The 18,719-nt window shown below is 44.7% G+C and overlaps 1 protein-coding gene across 11 annotated transcripts in view; it reads left to right on the plus strand.

Annotated features, from left to right (window-relative positions):
* Positions 1 to 18,719, plus strand: part of THRB (thyroid hormone receptor beta) — a 361,115-nt gene that overhangs the window by 241,303 nt on the left and 101,093 nt on the right. For 7 of the 11 annotated variants that reach the window (XM_044755477.2, XM_014829844.3, XM_044755476.2 and 4 more), the window contains exon 3: positions 16,128 to 16,191. The exons of the other annotated variants lie outside the window; for them this stretch is intronic. In XM_044755477.2, the coding sequence (XP_044611412.1) occupies positions 16,170 to 16,191 (22 nt within the window). In that variant the 5' untranslated portion in view covers positions 16,128 to 16,169. The remainder of the gene's footprint in view (positions 1 to 16,127; positions 16,192 to 18,719) is intronic. 11 annotated transcript variants of the gene reach the window in all.

An 18,719-nucleotide genomic window follows, 5' to 3' on the forward strand; every position in this document is an offset into this window, starting at 1 on the left:
TTATTCTCTTATCAAATTTCTTTTACACAGTCTCATGCAACAGTATGGAAATCCCATGCTTTCCTAATGTTACCAATTATTTTGTAAAAAAAATTCTTATACCCTGACAAATAGTATTTCTAATATTGTGCCCTTTTTGTAAACTACAACCACGCATGAAGTAAGTCAAGTTCTCAACAGACAGCAGTGATGCTTGGTAAACACTCCAGTCCCTTCCCCCTTGCTTCCCCATCTCAGCTACCCTATGAAGCGAACACAGCTTCACATGCCAGCTCTTCTCTCACTGTGCAACAAAATACCCAGGACCCTATGCAAGTCCTCAGTTCTCCAGAATCCGTGATTAACCAGGCATAACAATAACAACTCTCATTTATTGGGTCCTTACTATGCCCAAGGCACTGTCCTAAGACTTGTCCTATATGAACTCATTTAATCCTTGTAACATCTCTGTAAGGGATATATGTCTTCTTTTAGGACAAATGTACGGATGATATTAAAACAAGCTGATGTAGATATTCTGTCCAAGCATCCAGATTGCATGGTCAGAATGATTTCAGCCCAACCAGCTACACTTACACAATCCACATTCTGAAAGACCCTCAGCTCTTAGCTGGATCTTGACTGGGAAGACTGGCATGAGCCCTGTGCAGGAATGGTGTGACAGTTTGCGGAGCATCTGTGTTTTGTGGGGTTGGGGTATTTTTAGTTACTCTTTCCCTCACGCATACTTCGATGGCCCTCTACACTTCTGATAGAGTAACAAATACAACCTCCTCTAATTAGAATTGTTTGTGTATGTTCTGTCATCTCTACCAGGCAGTGCTTGCCAGCAGGGAAGGAGTAGGGCTTAGTCATCTTTGTGCTCATCATGGCACCCTGCTGAGTGACGTGAACAAGGTGGGTGGGAAGCACTGTGACTCAGCAGTCAAGAGCACTGGCTCTGGGTTGGCATTCTAACTCCTCCTCTCACCAGCTGGATCCCTCTAAACCTCTGTTTCATCAATGAGCAGAAAACAACTCTGAGTGTCTCTTCCTTTAAATGTTCTAGTTATTGATAACATAGTGACTATGACCTCCTCAGGAATTCTCTGCAGACATAGCAGCAGTCTCCAAGAGTCTTCCTATATCACAGTACTGTTCACATCCTAGGGATTCCCTAATGAGAATGCTGAAGCCAGGACTCTGTGTAGCCTCCTAACCTTGGTTCAACCAAACCTCTGTGCTTGAGTGAGCACGTGTCAAGATTGTGAGCAGAGAAATGAGCAGAAGAACAGAAGGAAGGTTTTCCCACTTCATAGCCTAACAAGGTATGCTGTTGAGCTCCCAGGGGCGGGAGAATGGTCCTCATTGAGTTGTTGCTATCCATCATTTTAATTACAACGTGCTGTTATTATTCTATATGTGTTACTAGATAACCACAACATCAGTGAGTTGGAGGAAGCTTCCAAGGCTACTAGCCAACAGCATCTCAATTCATAGCTGCAGACAAGTTGAACTCTCTGATATGCAGGACAGTTTGTTATTGGTAGATGACAAATGTCAACGTGGCTAGAGTTTTTCTTGGCATTATAAGTTCAAAAGTGTCAAATCTATACAGTTTGGTTTCATAGAAAATGGCTGCTTGCTTTCCAAAACTACTAGTCCTGAAAAAGACCAGAATTTGGGTAGGTATGGACATTATTAAGGGAAAGCCATTCAGTCCAAATAAATTACTCTTGAGTTAAGCCTTGATCAAGTATTCTAGGTTACATAATTGACTAGTAGATGTGTCTGGCAGCAAATAAAGGGTAAAGAAGGCTCTCCCATCTTCCATTCCCAACCCAAGCCAGAGAAAATCCACATGCCTGATGAGAAATAATGATGGCCTACATTTCTTTTTTAGCTTTAGATTCAACACTCTGTATGATGCTTCAGTTAAGTGTGCATTTTTAACAGTTGTATTGAAGCATAATTTATATAAGAAGGTTCACCCACTGAAAGTGTACAATTCAATGGATTTTAGTGTTTTTACAGAGTTGTGCAGCTACCACCATCATCTCATTTTAGGACATTTTCATCACCCACAAGAAAGAACTCTTGTGCCCATTAGCAGTCACTCTCCATTTCTGCACCAAGGCCCCTCCCACCTCCACCCCCACTGGCCCACCCTGGACAACCACTAATCCACTTTCAGTCTCTATAAGTGTGTGTTTTTTTAACCTAGGGCATGGCAATCCCTTCCCTTGACTTATAATTAGAATCAAATGATATGTTCCCTCAAAATCTATCATCTTTGAGAAATTTCACTTTCTTCATGCATCACTGAGCCTTCTTTCCTCCATTCAGCCCCCAGCTTTCACTGCCACTTACAGAAGTGACCATTGTTCTTCATTTATTTTTTTTTAATTGTTTTTGAGGAAGATTAGCCCTGAACTAACTACTGCCAGTCCTCCTCTTTTTTGCTGAGGAAGCCTGGCCCTGAGCTAACATGCGTGCCCATCCGTGCCCATCTTCCTCTACTTTATATGTGGGACGCCTACCACAGCATGGCTTGCCAAGTGGTGCCATGTCCGCAGCCGGGATTCAAACCGGCAAACCCCGGGTCGCCGAGAAGCGGAATGTGTGAACTTAACCGCTGCGCCACCGGGCCGGCCCCCATCGTTCTTCATTTAACAACTATTTGTTAAGGGCCTGCTGTGTGCCACACAGTCCGAGCTCTTGGGGTAATCAGAGGGCAAAGCAATAACCCCTTAGCTCAAGGAGCTGACTTCCTAGCAAAGGGAGACAAAACAATAAGCAACAACAACAACAACAAGAATAGAAGTAAACTGTGCAGTGTGTTAAAAGATGCTCTGCATTGTGGAATAAAGAACGAGTGGAGTGGGAGAAGGGTTTTGGGAAGGCCAGTGCACAGGGAAGGGGCGGGGATAGCAGAGATTGGGATGGTCAAGACACCCAAGCAGGTGTCTGGGGGATGAGCATTTCAGGCAGAAGGACAATCCCAATGCAAAGGCCCTCTGGTGAGGGCACGGGTGACGTGTTTGAGGGACAGCAAGGAGGTTGGTGAAGCTGAAATAGGGAGAGAAGGGGGAGACCACAGCAGAGAGGCAAATGGAGCAGATCGTGGGAGCCAAGCCGGGTTTTCAGCAGAGGCTGCCACAAGCTGAATTATATTCTCAAAGACTCACTCTGCCTGCTGTGTTGAGAAGAGATTAGAAGGGAGCAAGAGCAGAATAGAGAAACCACCCAGATACTATTTTAGAGGCCACTTTAGGGCAGTGGTTCTCATCCTTGGCTGCACATCCGAATCACCCAGGCAGCCTTACAAAACTGAGGCCTGAGCTGCAAAACTTTAATTGGTCTGGGTTGCAGCCTGGGCACTGGGACTTTGCAAAGCCACCCAGGTGACTTGTATGTGCAGCTCAGGTTGACCATTAGAGTTTCAGGAACACTAAGCATTCCCGTCAGTTTGACTTTGCAGCTGAGAAACAAAATCCTACAGCTGGCCCAGCCACTTACTGGCAAAGCTGTTTCAAGAGGTGACCAGAGATCTCACTGCAATGGCAGGTCCAGAATTGGCACTGCAGCCAGTGTACAAACTGGAATGGGCCTGGATGGAGCCTACCTGGACCACCAGACCTTGAGGAGGTCAGTCCTGTTCTTTGGCTGGATCCAAACACGACTCTCTGAACGTAGGAGCCAGACTTTCTCCCTGCACCTGACAAAGGGCTTGTTGTAGTATATCAGGGCAGAATAGAAGGATAAGCCTTGAACCTCAGGAAGTGGGTATGCGATTTATTCAACAGGCATTTTTTGAGAATTATAGTTACAGTGTGCCAGGCATTGTGCAAGGAGCTGCCAATAAAAAGATAAGGTCTAACCGTCCTTGCCCAAGACGCATGGCTCAAAGTGAATGCTGTATAATATTTCAAAATGTGTTATTTGTGAGAAGCCTTTAAATAAGCCAAAGAGGAGGGGGCACCCTTCGGTTGCATATCTGAGCTCTTGGCATTTCTAATTCAGAGGGATGAATAGAACATTATTGTGTTACATCGGCACAAGTACAGCAGGAAAAAAAGATGCTTGGAGCCGTGAGCCGAACATGAATCAGCAATCTCATTCTATTGTTTGGAAAATAATCATGATGCTGGGAGTATGGAATTTAAGAATCATGCAGAAATGCCCTTCCCCCCAGCAGGAAACAGACACTGGCTAAAACATGGCATCTCGTTTTTTGGCTTCTTGAGCTGAGGAATGTAAAAAAAAAAAAACTTGGAGAGGACTTAGGGAAAACTGATTTGTAAATATGGAAAATACAACCCATAAGAAATGGGAGATGGCTTAGACACAGCGTTGGCAACCTCTCCGAGGTGGCATGCCAAGGGAGTGTTTATTCACTCTCACGAGCAGGAAGAAGAGCTGCCCTAGCTTCAGTCACTAGCAGATGTTTCTTGAGTACCTGCTACGTGCTGGTCACTGGGCCAGGTGGTAGGGGAGGAAGGAGGGGGGTCCCTACCTTTGAAGACCTCCTAATCTGTGGCGATGGACAGGGAAGTGCAGAGATCCCACACAGCAGTGGTGCTCGAACCCCAGCATGCATCAGAATCGTCACCTGGAGGGCTTGTTAAAACAGACTGCTGGGCCCCACCCTCAGAATTTCTGATTCACCAGGACTAGGGTAGAGCCTGAGCAGCTGCATTTCTAATGAGTTCCCACGTGATGCTGATGCTGCAGATCTGGGGACCATGATTTGAGAACCTGCTCTCAGGAAACAAGTACATGGGAGAGGAGAGGAGGATGAGTGTGGATTCAGTACAGAAGCCCACTGGTAAGGCACAGTTGATTAGCTGGTACCGTAGGTAGTGCCACTTTTTAAATCTGTTCTCCAGTGCACCGCTAATGGTTTTTAACTAGCAATGTGTTCTGGATGAACCACACTGGCCAGGGTTTTGCCACCACTCAAGGAAAGGTGGCAAGAGGCAGGGGAAGAGAGTTCTCTACAGGCCTGTGGAAGACAAACAGGACGTAATACAGCAGGGTGCATCCAGGGACTCCAAATCAATGAGCAGATGTGGCGGTCACAGTGGCAGGGGAATGGCTTCAGGGATAAGAAGGTGACAGTAAGCTGGCCTATTCCCACACTCGTGCTCGTACTCAAGTGCTGCTCTCAGGAGCAGAAGTTCTCAACAGAATCAGCTGGAAAGCCTTTTCTAGGTACACATGTCTGGGCCCAGCCCTGGAGATGGTGAGCAGGGCTCCTCAGCTGATTCTGCCACGAACCCCCTTCTTGAAATTAAGAAAAGTTTTTCTGCAGCCTCCATGGTTGTTTCCCCTACTTACAAGTAAGCAGAGTGCAAAGCCAACCTCTTTGAAAATGCAAAACTCCTGCACTTATTGTTTCTTGTCACTTCATTACTACAGGACTTGAGTGTCTCAGATTCAAGGGTGCCCACTTAAAATGCAAGTGGCCTTCAGAGAAGGTAGCTGTCCACAAAGAGAGCCGGGTGCCTCGGTAAGCGCCTTTTCACTGGTGAAGTTCTAGATAACTCTGACTGTGCTGGTCAGGAAGGGAGACGTGGGGATGCCTGTCCAGCATCAAGTGTAGCCTATCAAGATGGTGCCTCAGTTCCTCTAACATGGTTTAGGCTGGTGGCTCCCAATATGTGATCTCTGGAAGCATAGGTATTTCTTTTGACCTGGAGTCACTGTGAAAAAATTACTGAAATATGAAGGGTGCCATGAACTGAGAAAGTTAGGAATCTCTGTTTTCTAGAATCACTGACCCCAGGAGGAGGTATATTTTGGCTGTACACTTTCTGGTCAGAATCATACATTTGAGCCAGCACATTTAAGGAATTGTACATTCTAAATTTGACTTAAACGTCGGGGGAAAAAACTCTAAGAATATTGTAACTACATGAATCTTTTAGGGGCGTCTTTTCTTTCTTACCTTCCTACGTACCCAGTTCCTTGACTCAACCCATAACTAAGGTCCCTGTGATTTTTTTAAAAATAGCAACCTAAATTCTCATTTAATGCCCCAGCCCTTTCTTCATGATTTAAACCTAATGGATTAATTCTTATAAATTTGAACTAACAATTGCTCAGTACGTTCTCAAAACTCACCGTTCGAATAGATTGTTTAAAGACAGAATCGAGGTTGTGTGTGTGCTGTGCTATGGGCATGATGCCTCACGGGAAACCACTGAATCTGCCAATAAAATTAGCCGAAAGGACCTCCATCAAACAAGAACCCCATGAAGGAGAACATGGAGGCCATGTAAAGTTTATGAAGTATATTTCTGTGGGAACACTGCACTGTAGCCGTCCTCCCCCACCCACCGTTTGGCATTGAAGAAGTAGTAAACAATTTTAACTATATTTATTAGGAGAATTTTCTTTTCATCTTCAACGGATTTTAGGGGCAAAGCGGTCTCCCCAACACCTCCTTAGGAAGGTTATTCTTTTTCTCCCAGGGTTAAAAATCTGCAAGGGGCTCACTGCGGATTCCAGAGGCAGCAGAGCATGAGCTCCTCTGGGAGATGCCATCTCCCTGGGACACAGACGATACCTCTGTCAAGTGGTCACTAGTAGAGTCTTTTCCTAGAATCTGTCTGGGGTCTGGGGCAGAGAATGGGTTCTCGTTTGTTGTTGTCCTATTCATCATCAAACACGTTGAAGAAATTAGTAATAAATCATTTGCTTCAGTCCGAATGTCTTGTTTTCACATTCTTGTTTGTTGCTGTTCACGAATGTGTCTCAGTGAGTCGCCTAACCACAATTATATATTCAAGCATCTGGTGGTTCTGCGTGGTACCCTCATCTCTCAGGAGTTTTTAGTTCCCCTGACGTGGTGAATGCGTTTCCAGTCCCTTCAACACACGCCCGCACGCAGGCACGCACGCACGCATACACGCACGCACTTTATTTTCTTTGGCACTGGGAAGCTACCCCACTCTCCACCAGGTGTCAGTAGAGTCAGTTTTAACTGCTTGCTTTGGCCAACAGGGCGTCTGTTGAAGTTGTTTCTCCTGCTGCGTCAGACGTTTCCTCAAACCACCCATCTGTTTCCTCTTAAGAGCCTACTTCCATTTCTTAGAAGCATTTGGAGATGACAGTCCACCTGTAGAGAAAGGTAGCTACGAGGAAAATGCTCTATAAACATAGCCGGCGGCCAGGTTGATCCTTTCAGAGTTGGCCTCATAAAACTTTTACTGGCTGGTTTTTTCTTGACTTTTCTATCACTATAACATGTGGCTAGAAATTGTTCCAAATTTAAGTCAGTGTGACAAGAAATTAAATGTAGCAGATAATTTTCGATTCACATGGGGCTTTTTTGTTTGTTTTAAAGCCCACTCTGACCCCAAGAACCCCACTCCTACCACTGCTGACCTAGTCCTCAAAGCAGAAAGAGGATTTTACTCAGCTGTAGACCTAGAACCTAGCACATGAGGATGGAAGACTTCTACCATGTGTCAAATGTGCTTGTCCAGCAAGACTCTTGACTGTTAACATCCCCCGTGTCATTCTGTTGGTGAGTGGCAGGGCCCATGCTCTTTCCATGCCATGGTGACTGCTTGGGAGAGAGAAGGAAAAAGAGAAAGGTACAGAGATCTGGCGTGGACATTGGTCAAAATGAAGAGTAGAAATGAGCCCCGGAATGAGGTTGCTGATCTTGAATTAAAAGGCATGAGTGGGGTGGAAGTTAAGGCTAATCATTGTACCAAGACAAGAAATTCAGCCACAGCACATTCAGCTCAATTTCAACCACAGATCTTGGTTGTATTGTCTCACTCCCTGAAGGTGAAATACTTACAGTGACTGCTGAAAATATGAAATGAAAATTATAACTTTGCCATTCAGTAGTCATTTGCTGATGTCTCTCATGTGGGGCCCTAGTCTCCCGCCATGCCCGGCAGACAAATTCTGACCCTGCCTTCTGCTCTGAGAGGTGATCCACTAGAACACCTGGGCCACAGCACACGACAGAGCCACTCCCATTTCCCACATCTTTATTAACTAGCTCAGAGTCTTATATTCCGTCTTAACCAGCCCCATCCCCAGTCTAACTATGCTGGTTTTTAAAAAAAAATTTTTCATACTGATTTTTTTATACTACACTCCCAAATAAGGTTAGTTTCAGCAAGTGGAAAAGGTAGATCACAGTGTGCTATGAGTTGAATAGACCTTGCCTCTGTTCTCTTCTATTTGAGTTCTTAACTCATTACTAACATCAGAAATTAAACCATTACATATTCACTTCACTGGGTCCTATTTACTATCAAAATGCAAAGACCTCAGGGAAGGACAAGTAAGACTGCATTTAGGATGCTTTAGAATTGGGGACAAACTAATCTGTGTACCAGACCGTCCTTGCTCCCCCTAACAAATTTAAATCAACATGAAAGGTAACCTTGAAAGGGAAAAAAATTCACAAAGGTAAAATTCAGTCTGGGAAGAGGAGAACGGCAGAGGGGAGAGGAGCAATTCCACCTCCATTTTATCTCGGTAATGATGGGGTCTAGGGAAGTGGGCTTCTGTGCCATTATGAGTCTTTAAACCACCTCAGGGCACCTCAAAGTGGAGGCCAAATAATAGCCCCAATTTCCCACATCTTAGGGATGACTGAGGCTGGCCAGGAGATGAGTAAATCATAGTAACAGTGACTGTAATAATGAATAAATCTTCCAGTGCTTTATATTGGTGTCCTACTTTTAAATTTACAAAGCATTTTTATATTCCCTTGGTCCTCAGCACAACCTCAAGGGCAAGAATTATAATTTCACTTTACAGATGAGGCTCGGAGAATAAAGGAACCTGTTGAGACAGCCACACTGCTAAGCAGAGACTCAAGACCATCTGGAATGACTCCCAGTCCAGGAGTCTTTCCTCCTTATCTGGGATTGAACTTGTTCTTAAAAATGTTTCCCACGAGTCTGAGTGAAAGGTTTGATGTGAATGGGCCCTTCCCTATGAGGGGAAGAGGATAGAAGAGGAAAATCCAGGAAGAAGAGTACTTTTCAAAGTGGGGCAAGAGGTACCCGACAGAGATCCACAACTTCATTGCCCTCCTAGCGTGGGGTGCAGCCCGCTCTGAGAGGGCATCCATTTGCCTTTGCCCAGCTGTATTTCCAGATGCCACAGACAGGGCAGTGGCAAGGCCAACGGGGGGACAGGGTGGAGCAAGGGGCTCTCCCCCTCCCATAAACTCCGGCAGTGCCCAAGGCCCCACAACACCAAATAAACTTAGGAAAAACAGTTGCTTGCCATGTAAACACAACTTCAAGACACATCCCCAGGGCCAACCTGGTGGCGTAGTGGTTAAGTTCATGCTCTCTGCTTCAGAGGCCCAGGGTACATGGGTTGGATCCCAGCATGCACCTGCACACCACTCATCAAGCCATGCTGTGGCAGTGTCCCACATACAAAATAGAGGAAGATTGGCACAGGTGTTAGCTAAGCAACAATCTTCCTCAAGCAAAAAGAGGAGGATTGGCAATGGCTGTTGTCTCAGGGCCCATCTTACTCACTAAAAAAAAAGACACATCCTCAAGCTATGCCCTCCACTCATATCACCACAACCCCTGTAATCCTTCTATTTAGGAAGTGTAGAGCGTCCATGTTTGCTCAGTGCCAGGGTGGGTCTGTCCTCCTCTGAGTGCCCTCCTGGTGTTAATGGTCTCACCTTAAAATCTGTAATTGCCTAACGCTTGAGCATCTGACCTTTTAAACTCGACCAAGAGATTTGCCTATGAAAGTGACCCCCACCCCACCCCCGAGCCCACTCATGGCTTCCTGGGCTGTCCATGAAGCACCTGCTGAAGTGTTAACAGAGAAACCTTACATATGTCACCATTCCAATGATCAGGCCCCGTGATACCCAGGTACCCTTCCTCCTGAGAGACCCAAGGAGAAGCAAGCTGAGGAAAATGACCTTGAAAAGGCTGCAAATGCCCTCCTCAGAAGAAGTTGATGTAGAGACGTGAGGAGGATGCAGTTTTCATTTTAGTTGTGTGCAGATAAGCAGTGACTCTCTAGGTCCATATGGAAAGAATTTTCAAGGGGTAATTTTTACAGTTGTCCCTTCAATGTTATAGTTTCTATAGGGAAAAAGGAAATGCAAGGGGACAAAATGTCTGTGGTGTGGGCAAGTGCACTGGAGTTTGACAAGATGGAGTTGAGGGTGTTCCCTCTGGCCCTAGTCCAGCTTTGCGACCTTGAACACTAAGACAGGAAAATGATCCCGTGCAAAGAGGTGCTACCAAAGGGGTTAGCCTCCTGAGGAGTCCTCCTCTGCACTGTGGCAGAGTTATCTTTCTCAAATCAGGTCACTTCCTAAGGACCTTCCATGGCTCCCCATTTCCTACAGGATAAAGTCCAAAGTCCACAGCAAACCTTTCAAGGTTTACATCACCATCTGGCCCCAAACTACATTTGCAGCTTCATTCTTGGCCACTTATTGCCCCCTCCCACCCCAAATTATATGCCCTGTGCGAAGATGCTGTCCCTTTTGCTCTTTTGTTGTTTGTGAGCCACACTTTGCCTTCCCTGCCTGGAAATATCCCGCCTCATTTTTCAAAGCCGAGCTCAAATGTCACCACTGGGTTCCTTCATACAGATAAAACTAATCACACTCTCCTCAGTGCTTCAAAACTCATCTTTTATCCCCCTTGGTCAGCTTTTCTGCCTGCAAGGTACAGCCTGGTTCTCCACCTAAGCCCCCCAGGGGCAGCGGCTCATCTCAATAATAATTCATCTCAAATGATCCAGAGCTTGGGTTGGTGTCTGACGGCATGAACAGGGCAGCTCCAGACCAAATCCTTGGGTTGGAGGATTCCTCTTCAGCCTCCAGCCTCATTTCTTGGAAACCCATTTGCCTTCCACCCACAAAGAGATCTACCACTCCGGTAGGTCCTATTCTCTTTGCCCACGACCAAAAATAGCTCTCCTGTCTCCTTTTCATTCTATGCAATAGATTATACTTATATCAGTTTACATCTTTTCCATGAGCTTTTGCATTTTAACAGTGATCAAAGCCCGCAGCCAAAGTTTAATGTGGCATCTACAAATGGGTTGTGTGTATGTGGGTCTGCAAATCCTCTGAAAGTATATGCCAAATCATTTGCCTGTCTTTCAAGGGGAGGGGCCTGCAACTTTGATTATATTCCTTCAGTAGACACGCCCCCCCCAAATGTGTGAGATCCACTAAGCTAAAGGAATGAAGCTTTAGAGGAGAATTTTAAGAGGGAGCAGGGAGTAAGCTTTAGCATGTCCCTGAAACTATATCACACACGGCACCTACTTTGTTGCAGAATAAAGACACTGGTCTTCTCAAGAGAGGCTTAATATGCCCTGAGAACAAAGAGCAGCCCCAAGTAGGGAGAGTGTGCTCCTTTGCCTATAAGATGTGCATCTTCTCCGACCTAAGGTAGAGTAGAGAAAGTCGCCTGTCTCTCAGCAGTCCCCAGCAGCATCTCTCCACCCGTCCTCTGTCTACCGACAAACTTAAATTCTCTTCCACATGACAGCTTCTCAGATAGTTGAAGACCACTCTCTAACCTTCATGTGACTCCTCCCCTTTCTCGGTTACCTGTAACATTTCCTTAAGATGTGGTTTCCATCATCCTGGACAATCTACATGAGACTCTCTCTTAAAATGTAGCAGCCTAAATATAGTCTGGCACTAGTCCTACAGGCTATATTTCTGTCCACACAACCCAAGATAACCTCTGAATTATTAACAGCCACAGTTCACAGAGGGTTGCTTGGAACCAATGTCTTCCAAAGTCCCTGGACGTATTTCCTAAGTCTTCATAATAATTCCATTTACTTTTCAGTTTCAGAGTACTCAATAATAACTTTTCCCTCATTCGTGTTTTTAAAATGTAAATGCATTTTATGTGTTTAAGAGGTGAATGTCCACTTTTCCTTTCTTCCAAGGAGAATGAGTTTTACCTAAGGAACATGGCATTAGACTGAGAATGAGAGAGTGGGCAGCGGAAGGCTCAGCAAGGAGTGATTCTCAGCACCGCCCTCTTGGTACATGGCATCTGTGGCTTGTATTTTTAGCTGCTCCTTGCCAATGGGCTTCGCCTTCCCAGCCAGCTTGTAAAATGGGTTGTAAATTACTTGAGGGCCAAGAGCCTCTGGTCTTAACCTATTTGCGTCTCCGGTGTTTATCCCAGTATTAAATGCTCATATCACATTCATCACCAAGTCTTATATTATTTCTAACTCCTAAATGTCACCAGATTCCTTCCCCATTCTCAGCGCCTCCACTGCCACCACCTGAGTTCTAACCACCTCCCTCTGTCTCCGAGAACTGCCAAACCCCCTGACTGGTCTGCTTTCACACAGCAACCACTGTGAAGCTTTAAAAACTCAAATTAGAGTTTTTGAATGATCAAATTAGATCGTCTTGCTCCCCTGCTTAAGACCTGCATAATTTAAAGGAGTTGCACAGTTTTTCTCTACAAGGCCCATTTCTTGCAGAGTAGTCCATGTGTCTAGGGAACGCAATGATGAGAATAAAACCTTAAGTCATTACCTGGGGAGAGGCCTATTGAACAGAAGAGCCTTCGAGTCCAGGGTCACCTGTACTGAGAAACCCTTCCAGACAGCCCCAGGCAGAAATGACCTCTCCTTCCTTGGTGTCCCAGTCTGCTCTGAAGAGACACTTAAGCTGAAAGCTGTGTATGTTTTTGCAATTTTTTAGTGTGATTCTCTCCCTCTGTCAGATTAGAAGCCCCCTGTGGACAGGCTGAAGTGTTGTCTCTGGACAAAGCCTGGAGCAATTCTTGAACAGAATAGACCTTCAATCAAGGCCTCTGGACCAGCCAACCAAATAAATTAATGACTCATGTGAAAGGAATATTCTCCATTTCAGTAGCACTTACCTAGGAGACTAAACTGGAGATCCTTCTCCTCCTCAGTTGGTGCCGAAATGTTTAAGCTGTCAAAGGGCCTTCAATTTTGAGGGGCCTGGATGGCAGACCCTCACGGGATCTAACTGAAGACTCCTCCCTGCCGATGAGCAGTGGGACCTGTTTTAAGGAATGATATGCAGGCCTGTGACCAGTCCTTCCTCCACAGGAGCTGTCAATCCTTCATTAGCATAGCCACCTCTTTCTAACACCTCACCAGCTGACCCCTCCTCCTCACTGACCACTCGGTGGAGCCCTTCTCTGTGTTTGTTTCCTTTCCTGGCAAGTAAAGTAAACTCAGCTTTCTTTCTCTTTAAGTTCTTTGGACTTTGTTTTCTCCGTGTTCCTATGACTGGCTGATGAGCCCCAGGCCCCTGCCATGGCTCTGGAGAGGACCTTCTCTGCTTCCCCTCCTCGGTACAGAGCCCTCTGCTGATCCCACACTGTATTATAGGATAACCAGGAAATGAAGCTCCAGACACCTGCCTACCCTGGAGATTGTTACAAGCTTTCCTTGAATTACATTTTAAAACTCTAGAGCTTGTTGAAGGAAAAGAGCACTAAATACTACTAAACACTAAAGTACTATAGCAATAGTAACACTAATATACTATCACTATTGTAGTAATGGTAATAGTATAGTATAATAATACTAATGCCTAAGTACTATAGTACTAAATAGCACATATGGTACTATAGTGGTACAAAAATAGTATACTATTGATGCTATAGTAATGGTGATAGTATAGTAATCCTAAAGTACTATAGTACTAGATAGTACCGTATAATACCATAGTGTTAGAAAAATAGTACTAAGTTTTGTAGTGAAAGCAATATTTTTAAAGCCTTAATAAAATTTTTTTATGCTTCACACACAATACCTTTCTGTAGCTCCTATACCTGTCCAATTGAAATTTTGACAACAAAGACATTTCTAAATTGATGGTGTAGCAAGAACATAACTGGGATGTTGTAGCTTCACCTTAAAGATGATAAAAAGGACACAAAACTGTCCTGACACATTTGTATCAAATGTTGTATTTTATTATCGGTGTTATCAGTCAAGATTCTTTTGGTTGCAAATGCCAGAAACCTGACTCAAACGAGCTTACGTAAAAATGGGACCCTTTTGCTCAGGAAGGGTTGAGGGATTTGGCCTCAGAGAGAACTGAAAGCAGGGGTTTGAGGCCACCGAATCCTCTTCTCACCTGTTTTCTGTGAATGTCAGATTATTTCTCTTTCTCAACTTCAGACAGGCTTTTTCCATGTGGCTGAGGGAGACATGGCCTCAAACAGTTTTAGAGTTTTAGTGTCTGATAAGTTCTGCCACCAGAGAGGGACTAAATAACCTTCCTCCTTCCTTCTTCCTCTCTCTCTCCCTTCCCCCTTCTCTTTTTTCCTCTCTTCAAACATTGTGAAAAAGCATCTTATTAGCCCACCTCAGGTCTTGAACCAATTTGGCCAAAGGTGGAACATGGAGGTTGGCTGAGCTTGAGCCAAGTTCCTCATCAGAACATTCAGGACAAGTGTCATGTGAAAACATGGCAACTTCCATGGGTGGGGAGGGGGAGGTTAAGGGCAGCTTAGTTTCTATGAAGAGCAACAGATATGATCTGAGCTCTCACCTTATGCTGTCTCAGAACCGGGTTCCTCTGACTCAAAACCCAGCTGGACAGGAGAACAAGGATGGAGCAGAGGGCTTGTGGCTGGTGATCTTGAAATGTTAATCAGTAGCAAGAATGTGTTTTCCTAGTAGTTAATATTCATCTCTTCTATCAGATGCCAATTCAAGTAGCTTATACCATGTCATATCAATTGTCATTAATTTTATTTTGTTCAGTTTTTCAACATATATTTGTTGAGTAATTATTAGGTATCTGACATGCTGCTCAGTGTGCCAGATATAAAAATGACAAAGACATAGTCTCTGCTACAAAGAGGTTACAGTCTACTGGGAAAGGCAGCCATGTAAATGTGTAGTTACCACAGGTGTGACGAGAACTACAATCAAGGTGTGAATTCAATGCTGCGGTATTAGATGTAGAGACAGGGAATACACGGCCATATATAAACCCGTGTTGTAAACAAAATTTACATACATATTCTTCCACATACTTCCCTTTCTCCAAACAGTTATTTAAAATCAAGATGTTTCCTCTCTCAGCCAATGGCTTTTGTGTGCACAGCACATTATGGTTTACCCAGCATTTTCACTCACATTGTCTTTAAACCTCAGAAACATCAGCCCTGTGAAGAGAGTAGAGCAAGTATTATTTTCCCCATTTTACACATTAAGAAATGGAGATTCCAGTGCTTTGAAATTACTTGTCATGATCCCACAGCTAGTATGTGACAGTACTGATGCTCGAACCTGTGCCTTGGGCTTCTGTGCTATTCCTAAGCCACCATGCTACCACTGCCTACCCGTGAAAGGAGAAGATCCTTCTAGAAAAAGAAACCTCTTGATCTGTGCCCAGCAGTATGCTGAAGGCCTCTGACCCGTGTTCATCAGCCATCTGGACCATCCATCTGTGTGTGTCCTTCAACATTCTTCCCTCTGTCAGGACACCTCTGGGCACTGACGCCCACTGTCCCTGGCTGGGGCCAGGCTGACTGCTGCTCTGGGATGGCATTGATCTAGTGGTGAGGGGGAGGAGGTTAGCCCTGACTGAGGGAAAGTCACACGTAGGAAGATGAGAATTTGGATTCCGTTCTCCAGAACATTGTCTCTAAAACTTTAAAGTGCACGTGGATCACCTGTGGGTCTTGTCCAAATGCAGATTTGATTGAGTAGGTTTCAGGCGGGACCCACATTTTCTATTTCTAACAAGATCCCAGGCAATGCTGAGACTGCTGGTCCACAGACCACACTTTGAGAAGCAAGAATCTAGATTGAAGACACTAATATCTCTTAGCCACTCCTGGGAAAATAGCAAGTCAGTGCACTGGTAGCTTTCTTAAACACTTGAGATGGAAAAATAGGCATGTGATCTTAAATAAAATATTATTTAGAAAACATAGAAGGAACCCTGAGATTAAAGTTAAAATGTCTTGTAAACTTACGCACATCACATAGTCCACCTATGCTTCAATTTTCCCAGTTCTGACTGGAGGGTAACAGATTGCCTCAAGCTAATTAATGCATGCAATATTGTTTGGAACAAAAACATTATGGAAAATACAGGTTATAACCTGTGGTATTTTTTGTTGTCTTTTTCTTTGTAGGAGATATCAGTGAAAAAAAGGGTCCAGAATGATTACTAACCTATGACTCCCAACAGTATGACAGGTACCTATTTTTTTTTATTTTATTTGTGTGTCTCCATTTTTGTTCCACCTAAAGAGAAATGTAGGGTTCCTAAAAGACCGGTTTGAGAGTCTTAGCAACAATTATTTCCAAACCAACAAGTGTTATTACATGCAAATACATCCTGTGAACACATCCCTGCGAATGTGCTCCCATCTTCTTCAGGAACTGTGAGATGCATCATCCCCAGAAACATAATGGGGAGGAAACAGTAATTCACAGCAAAAGACTAGTTTTTAGCCATTCTAAGATCACCCTCACACTCTAAATACATTTACTTTTTATATTCATTCAGATCAATATAACAAATGGCTCTATATGCTTAGTGACACAGAGTACAGGGATCTTCCCAAAAATGGGCTGTTTATTCCATTCAGCAGTAGAGTCACAATGGAATATGATTAAATCACAAGGTAAAGTGAGCTAGAAACTCTTAGCGAGGGACAAAGGAGAGATAGAATGACCCCCAAGGAACTTAAGTTTGCAACAGTGCAAATTCTTTGTGTAACACGTTAAACAGGGGTTGTAAACTCAAAGGCCCCAAGGGCCGGGCAGATAACACCAATGCCTGAAACAGGTTGGGTGTAAGGAAAAACAAATGAACAAAACTGGAGAACTCAGGTTTCCTCCGAAGAGAGGCCGTTCCTCCACTCTAGGCAATCACTCACAAGCAGGGATGAAGCCCAGGGCGCCCAGAGATTTGAATTTTCAAGAGAAGTTGGAAATCTAGGTTTTAAATGAAATATCCCCATTTGTAAAGTTTAGCGATTAACTTATAAAAGACTCATGGGCCAGTCAAAATATGTCTGCTGACTTGAATCAACCCATGGGCTGCGACTTTACACCTCTGCTATCTCCCTTCCAGCCTAACACGAGCCCATGACTGTCCTTTTGGTTACCATGGCAGAGGGCAGGCACCCATTGACCTCTGCATGTCATGGGTACAGCCTGACCTTTGATAATCCATTCATATGACCTCCTCATCCAGTGACAAACTAAACGTGCAGGACGGTTCCTCCAAGAATCTGTCCCCAGTAGACCTGAGAAACCTAAAAGTTGCTTCTCAGCCTTCTGAAAATTTGGAAGCCTCCCAATGACCATAACACTGCATCACCCAGCATCACTGCCCTGCCTTTCTACCCACTGATGGTTAAGCTCCTGGTGCAGCAGAAAGATAAGAGTGCCTGGGCAAACCAGAATGATTCACATCTGTAGGAAATGAGGGCCTCGGAATCACATCTTACCTTCTCCTCATCTGATTGCTCATTAACAGGCACAAACCATGCCCACTTCCATTTCCGTTCTATTGCCAACTTGGCCAAAATTATTCCCCACTTAAACCTCACTGCTTCTGTGTCATAAACCTGCTCATTCAGTGGAAAATTGGTACAGATCAGCCTCAGCTATAGCCTCTGGGTTTGTTCTCCTATGAATGGGAATCTGGACCAGAAGGTGTCAAGGCATAAGTCTTAGCAGGTGCAGGTGTATGTGAGCACACACATATCATACCGCATTAGCCATACTGCAAAACCCAGGGCAAGTGTCCTCCTCTGATAAAGGAGAGTGTGGGGTCAAGTTCTACTCAAGAGTGGCTCGGTGCTCCATGATAATTTTCCCATTTGAAAAAGCCTCCAAGGGCCGGCCTGGTGGTGTAGTGCTTAAGTTCACGTGCTCTGCTTCTGTGGCCCAGGGTTCACCAGTTCGGATCCCAGGTGTGGACCTAGCACCACTTATCAAGCCATGCTATGGCAAGCATCCCACATATAAAATAGAGGAAGATGGGCACAGGGCCAATCTTCTTCAGCAAAAAGAGGAGGATTGGCAACGGATGTTAGCTCAGGGCCAATCTTCCTCAAAAAATAATAATAATAATAAAAATTTTGAAAAAAAAGAAAAAGCCTCCGAAGATCCAGTCTCAAAGAACATACCCTCCTGAGACCTGAAAGTGGCAAAACGTGGTTTAAAAGTGGGTAATCCGGTGGTTTTTGCTTGCTTTGAGGTTGGTGCTAGATAAAGTGTAGTGGTGACCATCCAGCCCAGGTTCCTGTAGAGCAGGGGTCAGCAAGATTTTTTTGTAAAGGGCCAGATAGTAAATATCTCTGGCTTTGCAGACTACTCAATTCTGCCATTGTAGCAAGAAAAGCCATGGACTATGCATAAACAAATGGGATCAGATGTGTTTCAAGAAAACCTTATTCACAAAACAGGCAGCAGGCCAGCTTTGGCCCTAGAACCATAGTTTACTGACCCTCGTTCTGGAGTCTGAAGTAGTTCAGACCTTCTTATTGTGGATCAGAATCCCCCAAGGCCCAGTCAGCTCGTCTCCAGGGCTGAGCCAGCCTTTCAGCTGATCCTGTGGAAGCTGGGATGCTTTCCCTGCAAGCTGAGCTGGAACCCCAGGTGCCTCTCAGCGGAGGAGGGAGTCTTCGCTTCCCAGCGTTTGCTTCATAGTGTGGAAGCTAACGGTAGTTCTATTTTCAAAAGAAATCTATTCCATACACACATATGCT

Source organism: Equus asinus, chromosome 21 (genome assembly GCF_041296235.1).
Source record: "Equus asinus isolate D_3611 breed Donkey chromosome 21, EquAss-T2T_v2, whole genome shotgun sequence".
NCBI classification, from domain to species: Eukaryota; Metazoa; Chordata; class Mammalia; order Perissodactyla; family Equidae; genus Equus; species Equus asinus.